Source organism: Protomyctophum parallelum (assembly GCF_964188405.1).
Source record: "Protomyctophum parallelum genome assembly, chromosome: 2".
In the NCBI taxonomy this organism is placed as follows: Eukaryota; Metazoa; Chordata; class Actinopteri; order Myctophiformes; family Myctophidae; genus Protomyctophum; species Protomyctophum parallelum.
In genome coordinates, this window is record NC_139699.1 from 48,607,279 (window position 1) to 48,622,521 (window position 15,243).

At 45.8% G+C, this 15,243-nt stretch overlaps 2 protein-coding genes and 1 pseudogene across 3 annotated transcripts in view; all 3 read right to left on the bottom strand.

Moving 5' to 3' along the window:
• Positions 1-15,243, bottom strand: part of pdpr (pyruvate dehydrogenase phosphatase regulatory subunit) — a 34,084-nt gene that overhangs the window by 10,051 nt on the left and 8,790 nt on the right. The window contains exons 7-8 of the mRNA XM_083794611.1: positions 9,916-10,033; positions 8,920-9,069 (exon numbers count right to left, since the gene is read on the bottom strand). Coding sequence (XP_083650737.1) covers positions 8,920-9,069; positions 9,916-10,033 — 268 coding nt within the window. The remainder of the gene's footprint in view (positions 1-8,919; positions 9,070-9,915; positions 10,034-15,243) is intronic.
• On the bottom strand, positions 2,976-3,800 carry LOC310876929 (phospholipid phosphatase 1-like; the record flags this gene model as incomplete). Its single annotated transcript, XM_083790578.1, has 1 exon — positions 2,976-3,800. The coding sequence occupies one exon, from the start codon at positions 3,798-3,800 to the stop codon at positions 2,976-2,978; it is 825 nt and encodes a 274-aa protein (XP_083646704.1).
• Positions 5,981-6,824, bottom strand: LOC310876940 (phospholipid phosphatase 1-like; annotated as a pseudogene). The gene has a single exon. The product of its transcript is annotated as a phospholipid phosphatase 1-like (transcript).

Genomic DNA, 15,243 nt, shown 5'->3' on the forward strand with positions numbered 1-15,243 from the left:
TTTTTGTATTCATGGACATTGGACATATCCTATTGATAATTGTTATTTCTTTAAAGATTGTATTTCAATATACTGTATGTCCTGCCATTTGTGTGTTTGAGGGGGAAAATATATGTGAATAATTGTTGTACAAATACTTTTTGTCAATAAGAAACATAACTAGAAAAAGTGCCCTTCTGGGCACAGGTCTCCACCAGGATTTCTTCCTCAGCCTAGTGGGAATATGCATGCACAGTTTCATCGCAATCGGACGCTGCGTTGAGGAGTTGTGGCGATTTGTACAAAGCGGGCTACTCCTGAAAAGTGTAGGAGCCAATCGTGGCCAACCAGGATGGAATATGAGAAATCAAAAACACCTGTCTTGATCACATGACTATGGAGATCATGTGTACCGATTTGCGTGAAATTTGGATAAAATCTGAAGGAGTAATAATAGAAAATGTGTTTTACATATATCGGCCTCCTGGTGGCGCTATAAAGAGCAGATGTGAAAAATTCCAGACAAAGGTTTTTCCTTGGCCTCTAGGGAGTTGGCATACAAAGTTATCCACAGATCCGTGCAGTTAGAGGTAAAAACACTTTTCGGCACTTTTTTTGAGGCTGAGTTGAAATTGTTCATGTGGCATTTCGTCCTCGGCCTAGTGGGAATGTGGGTGCACAATTTCACGGAAATCACGCGATGTGTTCATGATTTGCAGCATTTTGTTTGAAACTGAGCACTCCTGTGAACTTTGGAAGCCAATCTTAACCAATCAGGATGGAGTCTGATAAATCTGAAAGACCCGTTTCGTTGAATGGCTCTAGAGAGACTGTGTACCAATTTGCGTGATGTTTGGACAACATCTGTAGGTGTACTGTGCAAAAACTTGTTTTGCACAAAGCGGCCTCCTGGTGGCGCTATAACAGGCCGTTCTGGAAAGTTTGGGGCAGAGGTTCATCGTTGGCATCCAGGGAGTGTGTGTGCAAAATTTGGCATCGATCGGGTTAACGGTGGCCGAGATTAGCTGCTCACGGACACACGGACGGACGGACGGACACACGGACACACGGACGGACACACGGACGGACGGAGTGCAAAACATACTCTCCCCACATGCCTTCGGCCTGGTGGAAACAATGAACAACAACAACAAAAAGTATTGTCTGTCCATTATTTCCAAGTAAAAAAAAAAGTAGGCAGGTACTGTAACTTTTAACCTCCTGCTACAAGTGGGGAGGACAACAGCATCATGTAGGCTTCTCTCTGCAGTGTCCCCCTCCCCCCCTCATCGGGCCCAGCGGGATCGTACCATTTTATTATATTCTTTCATTACATCAATTTTATTTGTGTCTCAGTGTGCTGTAGTGTTTGTCTCTTGGAAAAATCTCTCTCTCTCATTCAACCTGGAGGTATAGAGGTGCGGTAAGGGGACCATGGTTTGCATCGCCCGCCTGCTTGAATCAGGTCTACCACGTATAGAGACTAGTGAGATGCTGCTATTTACAGCACACTTTCCATGGGCAGAAAGTGGCACCCTGTTTTTGAGGGGCACAAGCTGTCCAGCTTTGAGGGTTTGTGTAAACACAAACATCGTCCTAAACACAGACATTGAATGCCACTGACAATGAATGGCCACTTTTGAGTGTTTGTGTTTGCATTCATTGTCAATGGCATCCAATGCTTGTGTTTGCACAAACATTGAATGCCATTGATAATGAATGGCCAGTTTTGAGTGTTTGAGCAAACACAAACATTGAATGCCATTGAGAATGAATGGCAAGTTTCGAGTGTTGGCCGGAATGAGATGATCTATGACGATGAATGACGATAAGAGCACCCCTCAATTCACACAGGTGTGATTTCTCTTTTTACGTTTTACTATGTTTTTTATGTAACCCACACACAATGGGTTCATGACTGTGTGCATTAAAGCTGTTGTGCGTCATGATCAGACCACGCCGCCCCCCCCCCCGGCCACCGAGAGGAAGCATTGAAGCAAAATGGGACATGCTGTGGCCGATCATAGGTACTGCAGCACGAGCTTGAACTGTCTGGGGCATAACCCATTTTGGGTGGGAACCCATTTTGGCATCATGTTATGCTTTAGCTATTGAAAAATAGCAGATCTACAAGCTCGTAGCGCGCCACCGAGTGGCGCGCTACGAGCTTGTAGATCTGCTATTTCTGAAAAATCGAAGAGCGACTGACGTAGAAGACATTTTTAGAATCTGACCTCAGGTCAGAATGAAAACTGTCAGGATGTAGAAGACATTTTTAGAATCTGATCTCAGGTCAGAATGGGTTAAAACATGAACGCGTGGCGGTACGTCGCGCGTTCATGTTTTAACCCATGCATGCAATTCTGATGATGTTTTAGGCCCAAAATGGTTCAGAGCCCACCACTTTTCCAACCCGGAAGAAGGGGGGGAAGGGAGTATATATGCGCTGGGTGAGCAACTCCACGAAGGTGGATGGGAGGGAAATTACAGTGTCGTCTCGTTGTTACGCACAGAATATTATTGAAGGCACAATATCGGCATGGCCATATATGGACGGGACAGATCTGACTTCAAACTCAGGCCAAAGCATCCCTGAGGAGTGACGAACCGAGTGGGAAGTGAGCGGATCTCCAAAGATATTGATGAAACTCTATGGAGTACCATGGTGTCATCACGGTAGTCCATATATTGGAGAGTAGTACGGTAGTACCCATATATGGAGCTTTATCAATATGTTTTGTGATATAGTACCGACGTCATAGACTAGCCTGGACTCCGCAATCTTAGCATACCTTGACACAGAACTCCAAATATGGGCATAAATTGGGTGGGGCGTGCATTTCAGACTTGCATCATCATTCCGACATTATAGGCTCGTGTCCAATCTAGTATCAGGGAGCACCAAAACCATGGAATTGAAATTCCCGTCAATAGCGGATAGCGTGCGGATCCAGCCCCAGCTTTTTAACACTTGTCCCGATAAGACATCATTTCTGTCAGACAATATTATGAAGGGTTGTATCGGGGATGTCGTCGACCTCCTCCTGTGGTTCCACACGCTTTTCAAAGAAGTCAGATACAAAACATACCACCAGAATGGCCATGAGAGCACCCTGCAGAAATCCCATGGCCACATCGGTCGGGTGATGTTTATGATCGGACACCCTGGAGAGTCCCGTGTACACTGACACAGCGATCAGGACAAACTGAACGGTAGGTCGAAGGAGCCTGGCCCAGCCGTACTGCAGTCTGGCCTGAAGGTACAGAGCCAGGAACAGCATGCCGTACATGGAGAAAGAGGAATGACCAGAGTAAAAGGATAACCTGCCCTGATGGACCATTCTGGCGTCTCCGGAACAAGTGTAGTCCTCGACGTACCTCCCCGCCGTGCAGTCAATGAGGTTCCAGTCCGGTTTGCACACGTCCAGGAAATGCGGCCTGAGACGACCGATGGAATACTTGGCTATGTCGGTCAGTGACTGGCTCATCGCGGCACCAAAGAGGAAAGTACCGACGGTTCTGTAAACACAGGCGACATAGCAGCTGCCGAAACAGGACTTGGGTTTGATGCGTTTCAGGTAGACCGTAAGGCACTCCCCGAAGATCATGCAGGCAATAGGCAGGGTCAAGCCCACCGTGGTAAGCACCGAGGTGGTGATTGTGCTGTTGCGGAAAGGGTACCTGATGCTGTCGTCGTCGCAGAAAAAGCCCCTCTGGTAGGGTTGGATCTTACCCAGGCTGAACACGGCGAAAGGCAGACCCCCTAGAATTAGACATGCCAGGTCCAGCAGAATAAAGTGGATGGCTTTCGCCTCAAACATGTTTGCCATACTTGTCCCCTCTTCTCGTTTCCCTTACTTGTATATTCTTTCTGCTCTCTCTCTCTCTCTCTCAAGATATCTTAGTACATCGCCAAACGATCTTATGCGCCAAATGCCAATATCCAATCATTATCGTTGCATTAAATAGTCTCTCGTGGAGAAGGACACAAACATATATGCCCATATTTGGGCAGGACATGCCCAATGTCAGCACAAATCTGCAAAATGGGCAAATATGCCCATATATGGACTGGGCGAGTGAGCGTATTTGTCTCTCTCATTACATCTTTCCAGGGATTATTGAGCAGCACCATTTCCCACATAGTTTGATATCAATGCATAACGCAAATGCATCATTAACATTGGACCCAATCGACATATAAAATTCCAACTAATCCGTTGAGACCTAGCAGTGCAATTCACTTAAAATGGTCTTGATCAGCAATTCATGTGGAGTTGCCGACTCCAGGAAAAGGAAAAGGACAAAGAAGGTTTCCTTCCCGGGAGTGGTTCAACTCTTTAGACTGGCTCAGCAGGTACAGGATAACCTTTAACCCCTGAATACTTGTCAATCACTTCAGGACAGGTGAGGACCTGAAGGGTTGATTAGACACTTACAGTAGAGTACATGTTTGGACCACTTCATGAAGGGTTGATTAGGACACTTAAGGCCCTTTCATAGTCTGGATTTCCGGTGGTGAGGTGACCACCGCGACTACAACATGACGTCACTGAGCCGCGGTGAAGAGCAAACCACCACTCTCCCCAGCCCTTCTCTGCACCTCACCACCGAAAAACCAAACTATGAATAGGCCTTTACAGTACATATTTGGACTGACACTCGGTGGCGCGCTATGAGCAACAATGTTAACTTATTCCTTTTTTTTTTTACAGACATTCAAATAGCTTATGTGGACTTTAAAGAAAGACTATGAAGGGGAGCTCGCTGGCCTAGTGGTCCAGGCGCATGCCACATATGCTCTGGTCACAAGTTCGAGTCCCGTTCATGACGACCTTTGCTGCGTGTCTCTCCCCTTCTCTCTCACTCTCCCTCTTTCCTGTCAGTCTGAACTTGATACTATCAATAAAAGGCAGAAAAGTCAAAAACAAATCTTAACTAGAAAAAGTGCCCTTCTGGGCAGAGGTCTCCACCAGGATTTCTTCCTCAGCCTAGTGGGAATATGCGTGCACAGTTTCATCGCAATCGGACGCTGCGTTGAGGAGTTGTGGCGATTTGTACGAAGGGGCTACTCCTGAAAACTGTAGGAGCCAATCGTGGCCAATCAGGATGGAATATGAGAAATCAAACAAACCTGTCTTGATCACATGACTATGGAGATCATGTGTACCGATTTGCGTGAAATTTGGATAAAATCTGAAGGAGTAATAATAGAAAATGTGTTTTACATATGTCGGCCTCCTGGTGGCGCTATAAAGAGCAGATGTGAAAAGTTCCAGGCAAAGGTTTTTCCTTGGCCTCTAGGGAGTTGGCATACAAAGTTATCCACAGATCCGTGCAGTTAGAGGTAAAAACACTTTTTGGGCCAGTTATAGCGCCACCTTGAGGCTGAGTTGAAATTGTTCATGTGGCATTTCGTCCTCGGCCTAGTGGGAATGTGGGTGCACAATTTCACGGAAATCACGCGATGTGTTCATGATTTGCAGCATTTTGTTTGAAACTGAGCACTCCTGTGAACTTTGGAAGCCAATCTTAACCAATCAGGATGGAGTCTGAGAAATCTGAAAGACCGGTTTCGTTGAATGGCTCTAGAGAGACTGTGTACCAATTTGCGTGATGTTTGGACAAAATCTGTAGGTGTACTGTGCAAAAACTTGTTTTGCACAAAGCGGCCTCCTGGTGGCGCTATAACAGGCCGTTCTGGAAAGTTTGGGGCAGAGGTTCATCGTTGGCATCCAGGGAGTGTGTGTGCAAAATTTGGCATCGACCGGGTTAATGGTGGCCGAGATTAGCTGCTCACGGACACACACACGGACACACGGACACACGGACGGACGGACGGACGGACGGAGTGCAAAACATACTCTCCCCCCATGCCTTCGGCCTGGTGGAGACAAATAAATAAATAAAAGAAAGAATATGAAGAACATTTACATCACATACGCTATAGCCACTGTGAGTGTGTCCATTCAAAGTATATATAAAAAATATATTACAGAGGCTAGTTATTATTTGCGGGGGTCTCCGGAAGGGTTGTATCGGGGATCTCGACCTCCATCTGTGGTTCCACGCGGGTTTTTGAAAAAGCCTGATACAAAACATACCACCAGAATGGCCATGAGAGCACCCTGCAGCAGTCCGATGGCCACGTCGGTCGGGTGATGTTTATGATCGGACACCCTGGAGAATCCCGTGTACACCGACACAGCGATCAGGACAAACTGAACGGTAGGTCGAAGGAGCCTGTTGGCCCAGGAGTACTGCAGTCTGGCCTGAAGGTACAGAGCCAGGAACAGCATGCCGTACATGGAGAAAGAGGAATGACCAGAGTAAAAGGATAACCTGCCCTGATGGACCATTCTGGCGTCTCCGGAACAAGTGTAGTCCTCGACGTACCTCCCCGCCGTGCAGTCGATGAGGTTCCAGTCCGGTTTGCACACGTCCAGGAAATGCGGCCTGAGACGACCGATGGAATACTTGGCTATGTCGGTCAGTGACTGGCTCATCGCGGCACCAAAGAGGAAAGTACCGACGGCTTTGTAAACAAAAGCGACATAGTTGCTGAATCTGAAAGAGGACTTGGATTTGATGCGTTTCAGGTAAAGCCGCTCCCCAAAGATCATGCAGGCAATAGGCAGGATTAAGGACAGTGTGTAAAGCACCGTGGAGGTGATTGTGCTGTCGTGGAAAGGGTACCTGATGCTGTCGTCGTCGCAGAAAAAGCCCCTCTGGTATGGTCGGATCTTACCCAGGTTAAACACGGCCAGAGGCAGTCCCCCTAGAAGTAGACATGCCAGGTCGCGCAGGACACAGGGGATCCCTTTCGGCTCAAACATGTTTTTGTTCTATCGTCCTCTCCTTTAGATTGGTTCTGTTCTCCTATAATGACAATCCAAGATGGTCTGCTTAACCCTTAACCCTAACCCTAACCCTTAGGACCTTGGAGTCATCATATCTGTCAAAAGACCACCGGTATGCCCAAAATACGGTTTTGTTGCGGATGGAAGAAAATATTCACTGGTGCAATTTGGCAGTACACTGCAGGTTGGATGACTCGACTGGAGATCTAATAATGAGCGTCAGAGGAACAAATAGGTGTTCTCACAGAGACAGGCATGCAGATATGTGCATATATGGACAGGACATGCCCAACGTCGGCACAAATCGGCAGACATGCTAATACATGGACTGGACATGCATGAGTGATGTCAGCCCATGTCTGCATAACTTATGGGTAGGTGGGATAGAGAGCTAGCCTGGTGAAACCACTCCCCCTGCTGGACAACATTTGAATTCTGCCAGAAGGTAGTGTCTGGGCTCTCTCGGGGCAGAGACGATGTACTCCGGTCCAAATCAGACCGGAGCGATATGCGGTCGTTAGAGGGCGGGATCAACGCTGTGCCACAGTGCAAATGTAAACACAACCTAACAGGACTACAACTCGAAATATCAGATTTCTGATAGATTCTTGTCATCGTTTCTGCTTGAGAGAGAGAGGCAAGAGGAGGGAACTCGTGAACTCAATACTGCCGCAATCTGGCGGAGTCAGGTTAATGGAGAGCGGGACGGGTGAAGACAGAGGCTATCTCACTTCTCGCCCAGACAATGACCCAGACAGCCAATGTAATGCTGGGTACCGAAACCCCAATGCGGTGATCTTCAAGTAAAATAACTGGCAATGCCAGGGAAGCTGATAAAAGTGGTGTGAATGAGTCCATCATGACTCCTGGTACTTTGGACCCTAATATACCTATTAATACTTAATACTAATATTAATACCCAATACTCTGGTAATCACCAGTTCTCCTACATGGCTTTAACATACAGTACCAGTACATTATATTACACTTACAAATATAAATCACACTTGTGTGAAGTGAGGGGCGCTCCTATCATCATACATCACATTCCGTGCTCATCACAAATGACATTCGATTTACATCATACGTTCTCTAAACAAATTATTAAAAATGCCATAGACTTGGCTTGGAGAAGAAACATAACTAGAAAAAGTGCCCTTCCGGGCACAGGTCTCCACCAGGTTATCCACAGATCCGTGCAGTTAGAGGTAAAAACACTTTTCGGCCAGTTATAGCGCCACCTTGAGGCTGAGTTGAAATTGTTCATGTGGCATTTCGTCCTCGGCCTAGTGGGAATGTGAGTGCACAATTTCACGGAAATCACGCGATGTGTTCATGATTTGCAGCATTTTGTTTGAAACTGAGCACTCCTGTGAACTTTGGAAGCCAATCTTAACCAATCAGGATGGAGTCTGATAAATCTGAAAGACCCGTTTCGTTGAATGGCTCTAGAGAGACTGTGTACCAATTTGCGTGATGTTTGGACAAAATCTGTAGGTGTACTGTGCAAAAACTTGTTTTGCACAAAGCGGCCTCCTGGTGGCGCTATAACAGGCCGTTCTGGAAAGTTTGGGGCAGAGGTTCATGGTTGGCATCCAGGGAGTGTGTGTGCAAAATATGGCATCGAAAAACTTGTTTTGCACAAAGCGGCCTCCTGGTGGCGCTATAACAGGCCGTTCTGGAAAGTTTGGGGCAGAGGTTCATGATTGGCATCCAGGGAGTGTGTGTGCAAAATATGGCATCGACCGGGTTAACGGTGGCCGAGATTAGCTGTTCACGGACACACACACACACGGACACACACACACACACACACACGGACGGACGGAGTGCAAAACATACTCTCCCCACATGCCTTCGGCCTGGTGGAGACAATAATAGAAGGGCGGTGTCCACATAAAGCGTGTGTGTGTGTGTGTGTGTGTGTGTGTGTGTGTGTGTGTGTGTGTGCTCGCACAGAAGAAATACCACAGAAATGTATGGCAGAAAGGCACTGGCATGCTGAAAGAGCTTTTCTGTGGATACAGCCCCGTAATGCTGTGTTTCATGAATCATGGCCCCGGCGCCGCCCGGTCCATACCAAAGTGGTCCCAGTCCTCCTGCTGGTTCTGCACGTCCTGCTGGTTCCGTCCCTCTGTGAAGATGGGTTTAGGGTTCTTCTCGAAGCCCCCAGACAGCAGGCCTCCTTGCCACGGCCTGGCGTAGATCCTCCCATCCATATCCATCACAGCTGTTGAGAGAAAATGTACAATTACAATAAGGCATTTTAGCAGACGCTCTTAATCTAGAGCGATTTACAGTAAGCGAGAACAACACTGCATGGTAATACATCAAATACATCTATAGTCATCAAAGATCATACCGTAAGTAAGCTTATGTTTTAGGTTGTTATCGGAGAAAGTAAAAGATGAGTGTTCTTTTTTCTTTTTGCATTTACTGCTTTTTTTCGTTTTTGACAGGGGGCGGGGTCATTCGAACAAGTGACTAAATATGTATATTTTTACAAAATATCACGCCGATTTCTTTATTATAATTTACTGTAGTCCTACTAGACCCCAGGCAATTACATCTGGGCGCAGTAGAACAACTGACTAGGGGGCTGCCATACTTCGTAGGCTCAAATATGTCCGTTTGTCACCTCGCCCTTCACATTCAATAGATCCCGTGATCTTTTGTGGCCAGATGTAATTTCCTGGGGCCTGGTAGGGCTATAGTGAATAATAATATTAAAGAAATCACTGAACATATTTAGCCACTTGTTGGAATTGTCATTTAACAACTCATCTAACAGTACATCAACTTATCTAACAGTAGAATATCTGTACAATGAAAGTATAGACTATAGAACGCTAAGTCTACATAATATACCATCTAAATTACATAATTTAGCCTTTGTATACGCCGGCAAGGTCGTCGAGGCTAGGGCAAGTGCTACGGCAAGTGTGATCTGAAAATCATCAATGATAATTATGTTGCACAACGAAAAGATCATCTTTGAAAATCAAGTTGCCATCTGTCGTCATGTGTCGTGGCTGCCTGGAAAGATTTTCAGGTGCATTTTGTTGTGCGAGCTGACCTGGCGTGTTGGGTGGCAGGGGGTCCTGAAGTGGTTTGGTGAGCAGGTAGAAATGTTCACAGCCGTGCAGAGGAACAGAGACCTTCGTCTCACTGGCCTGGCCCAGTTCATAAGCCCACTGTAAAGTGAACACACACATACACACATATACACACGTTAGAGCCCAGATCACTGGATCACAAACAGAAACTAAGAGAGATGGTGAAGGAGTGAGGAATTGAAACAGAAATGAGAGGAAGAGCGAGAGAGAGAGAGAGAAAGAGAGAGAAAGCATGAATTTTCTCTTCAATACAATATACTAGTCTTATAGTCACGGTAGTCTTCAAGTAAGCAAACACAGTCCAGTCCACAGGACACTGATAGCATGGCACCGTCATTATTATAACCAGGGCTGCACATAAGTGGTGCGCCAGTGCGCATGCGTCGTCAAAATTCATTATGCGCTGTCAATCAAGCGCCGGGAAGCGCTTCTGCATACCAACAGCTGGGGCCGCACAGAATGATTATTATGGGGGGCACGGTGGCACAGTTGGTAGTGCTGTCGCCTCACAGCTAGAAGGTCCTGGGTTCGATTCCCGCTCGGGGCGCTGTGGGTGCTGGCGGCGTGTTTCCTCCTCTGCGTCATCAGTGCCCATACCCGAAGGCGGGGTTGGCGAAAGGGCCTTTCTGTGTGGAGTTTGCATGTTCTCCCCGTGTCCCCTAGGGTAGATTAACCTGACGCTGCCAGATCCAAGAAGCTTGCTACACAAATTTGTTTCACAGCTTATTGGGATCTGGGATCGCGGAAGCAAATTCGATGACGGGGCTGTTCCTTTTTTCAAGATACTTGGTAGATGATTGGATGGGACCGTCTGTCTATCACCGTGTGGGCGTGCAAACACAACCAATCATATTGACGTGTCTATATAGCTTCACGTCCGGTTTCGCACATATCCCGCCCTTAGCTCACGCTGATTGGTCCGGTACGGAACGGATTTTTGTAAGCTCAACTGTGTGAGAGATCCCAGATGATTGCTGTGTTGGGAAACATGGTTACCCAATACCGCCCTCATCTGGCAGAGTCAGGTTAAGGGTAGATACCCTCACAAAAACATGCAGTAATCCTGGTCTCTAAACTGCCTCCCCCTGGCCAGCCGGGGCGCCTGATGGAGGGGAAAGAAACTGGTTGGAATAACGTGTTCCTTCCACGCGCTACGTCCAACCAGGGAAACTCCCCCCTGTCAGGTGTAAAGGAGCAACTTGGACACTCAAGCATGAAGGAAGCATGAGTTAAGTCTGTTGCTCTCCCCAGGTTGGCGGAGGGTGTGTAGAGCCCAGGATCACATTAGATGATTGACACAGGGGTGAAAAATGGGTTACAAAATCGTGGGATAAAAAATATATTAGAAAAAAAGAATGATTATTATGGCAGAATACTAGTAAATTCTGTGGCGAGAGCATTTCCCACTGACTGCCACTCAAAGTAGCTACTACTGGCCAATCACAGCACGTCTTGCACAAGTGCACTGGCCATTGTGGCTAATCACAGCGCGTCCTTACCAGAGTTGGGGTCCGTTACTCATAAAAGTAATACACTACATATTACATATTACATTAATTTATTACTCCCTGGAGAAAGTAACTAGTTACATTACTCGTTACATTACTTTTGGTTACTCCATAACAAGGCCTGTCGCATTGTCACATAATTTACCACTTAACAAATCTTTATAATCCTAATAAAGAGGACATACACAAGATATTTCTTTATGCTCTGTACCAGGTTGTGGAGGAATAAAACAAAATGGGCCTTTCCAAAATGGTCTAGTGCAGTGGTTCTCTTGACCTTGTAAAACTTTTTCTACGCAAACTTCTAATCAATTCTTCAATTAATCAAACCACCTGGGGGGGGGGATCATGTACATGTTATGTAACAGTGGATTTTAACCAGTGGTCCGTGGACCACCACTGAGCCTTGAGGGTGTTCCAGGTGGTCCCCAGCTAAATGATGGAGAGTTGGTAACCAAATGGGGTACACAACACTTATTAGATATTTAACCCTTATATCTTTAACTTATTTTGCCTGTTGTCTCTCCTAATGATAATGGTACCATAATCAATACAGAAGGGAATTGTGGACAAAATCTTATCCTACGACAACAACATAATATTTACTTTGGGGTCTGTGAGGCCAAATCTCATCAAATGGTGGCCCATGGCTAAAATACAGAATACATACTGGACCTTGATATGAAAATGGTTGAAACCCACTGTACCATGTGGTTCTAGGCAATTATATTGGGAATTAACTTTCCCAATATATATTCAAATAATGAGACTGAGATAAATCAGTAGCCTATATGTTCACAGTGCTTTAGGATCCCTTTCTTTATACCTTACCGTAGTTTTTCATTTTGGCATATTTGGTTTATTTATCTCTGCATTAACTAACTAGTGATTGTGAGAGCACACGTTCTACAACAAACAAACAGACCCTCCCACTGGCAGTGTTGCCAGGTTTTAGAAAAGAAACAAGCAGCCATGTCTATGAAAACAAGCCCAAAAGAAGCCTGACTGGGCTATTATAAAACAAGCCCAAAGTCGCTTATAATAAGCGGACATGGCAACACCGCAACGCCTGCTCTGTCTCTGTGACAGTGGGAGACTGGGAGCTTGCTGTGCAGTGGAAAAGTGCTGCAGAGATTTTAATTCCGAGACGACGTAAATGACAGTTATGACACAAGCACTGTAGGCTATATCACAAAAAAACGGACAATGATGTGTCCGGCCAGGTTGAGGGAGGAGAACAGGTGGGTCTAAAACCGGACGTCTGGCCACCCTACGAGTCCACGACAGTAACGAAAAATGCTGTGCTGCTGCTGATCTGACACCGGTTTGACATGTTCTAGTCCGTACAGCGTACTGCGTTGCCAGCGCACCATTAGTGTTCATGTTCAACTCATCTCCGTTGTGTGCATTATTCTCAAAAGCAACACTGCTGAAAGCAGCCACATGACGCAAGTAACAAGGCGCTGCAGCGACCAGTAACTGTAGTGTGATTATCAATTTTGGAGGAGTAGTGTCGTTATATTACTCGCTACCGACCAAAGTAGTGTCGTTACAGTAACGAGATTTTCCGTTACTCGTTACACCCAACTCTGGTCCTTACTCAAACGAGGGAGGATTCCATGCTGCTGCTCATTGCTGGGAGGAGGAGGGCGGTTGACAGGAGGAGGATAGGAGTTTACAGTACTACTGAGAAAACCTGACATTAATGGTTCGGCTTCTCCGTTTCACATGTGGAGTGAACTAAAAAGTAAAAGTTGTAAAAGGGCATGCTTTGGATGCTTTGCACTCTTCCCATTCGCCACTGTGCTTGTGTTTGTTTTCCGGGTGCTGGAGCAAGTTGCTCGTGTGCGATGCCGTCTGTCACAGCACCGGCCACCGACTTTTTACGGTTACAGGTTTTGGGAGGAGTGCAAAGCATTGCGGACTGGCACTGCTGCTGCACAACATGAAGCTTATCAACATGACAACAGCGTGTCCCGACATACTGTCCCTTGTTATCGTAAAGTCGGGTAGTGTACATTGTTTATTTTGCACCGAGGAGCCATGTGTGACTTTGTGTTGACTGTGTACGTCGCCTCGGCTAAAAACAAAGGGGAAGCCTGACGTATGCTTCGCCATACGACGATGTTAAACAAATAGCTGATCTGCAAGCTCACAACATGTCGTCTCCGCAACACGTTGTGAGCTAATAGATCGGCTATATAAAAATAAAAATAAATATCAAAATATTGCTTTGATGCTCATATTATCCTTGGGAAGTATTAAGACGTTTGTATTAGAATATGCATACTGTATAGGGCTGGAATACACATGGACTTATACAGTAGCTGCAATTTGCAACTCTAGATTTTTTTAAATAATGGGATGAATCTAGAGTTGCAATACTCTCCATTGACTCCCCAGTCCCCACTTATCCAATAAATATCGTTTTGCTATAAGTTATTCATGCATCCCTCTTTTGTCCATCCGGCAAGACGGGTCGCCGCATTTTAGGAGCACCAAGTAACTCCTCCAGGTGCTCCTCTGAGTACTAGACCAAAAAACGTTGTGTGCAGCCCTGATTATAACATGCATAGCCCACTACAGTAATATGCAGAGAAGTCCACTTTCTGTCCCTAAAACCAAAAATAAATGTGGAGAAGCGGCATTTAGCGTTTATGCACCACATGTCTGGAACAAACTCCCAGAAAACTCCAGGTCTGCTGCCACTCTAATTGTCTCCACCAACTTCAGATTTTTGCAAGTCGACTTGTCTGTCAATAATCATTTATAATAATAATAATAATAATAAACACAGACTGCTGTCCAACAATGAGCAACTTGTATTAAATATCTGCAATGTTAATGTTAACAATGTACAGTTAAGTGCAGAATGATTTAGGCCCGACTACAATTAAATGCAGCAGGATGATTAGGCTACTTCCTGAGTTGACTTTGACTTTAACTGGTTCAAACCGTACGACGTGTGGGAACGTTATAATCAATCCAACCGACGGGTTGCTGGGACGTGTGTACACTACACGTCCTAGCAACGTGTACACAGCGCTAGGACGTGTACGTGAACACAGTGCTACGTCCTAGCGCATTTTCAATGATATCAAACGAGAGAAGAATCTTCTGAATCTTTCCCTTTTTTCCCCCCGGAACGGAAGAGGGGGGGGCTTTACAGAGTAAAAGCGGCCATATCTTCCAGGCACCCCGAGCTTCTATTTTGAAGGAATCCCGGCGCTGATTGTGCTAATGTTTTATTACTTTAAAATATTTTTTACTTAATAAAAGTTGTTCTTTTCTTTTGTTCTCTCCCCCTCTCTCCCCCCCTCTCGCCCCCACACACGTACAGCGTCTATGAGTACAGTGCAGGAGCAACCGCTTTGCTTGTTCATTAAATGTATTAAATCTGAGAACTGTCAAAATGAGAAATTAGCCTAAACTGTGATGTGGAATTAATCCAAGTATAAGATGACAATAGACATTAACTCGGTTTTAGCAAGATTTATTAAAGCATTAAGGTGTCCATGGAGGTTGCAATATTAAGCTGAATAGACCCGAGTATTTCGCCCACTTATACCCAGTCCTCCGCTAAATAAGGCAATGTTACATGAGAATAACCAATGATAAGCAGGGATATTCTAGCTGGTCAGCAATATATTATTACATCATATCAACAGTGCATGTTTCTGACCCCTCAGCATTGTGATGAGTAGATGGAGGAGGGGTCACTCCGCATGGCCAGAGTGTGAGTGGAGTCTGGATACGGAGAGAAAGGCGTGAGGATTACAT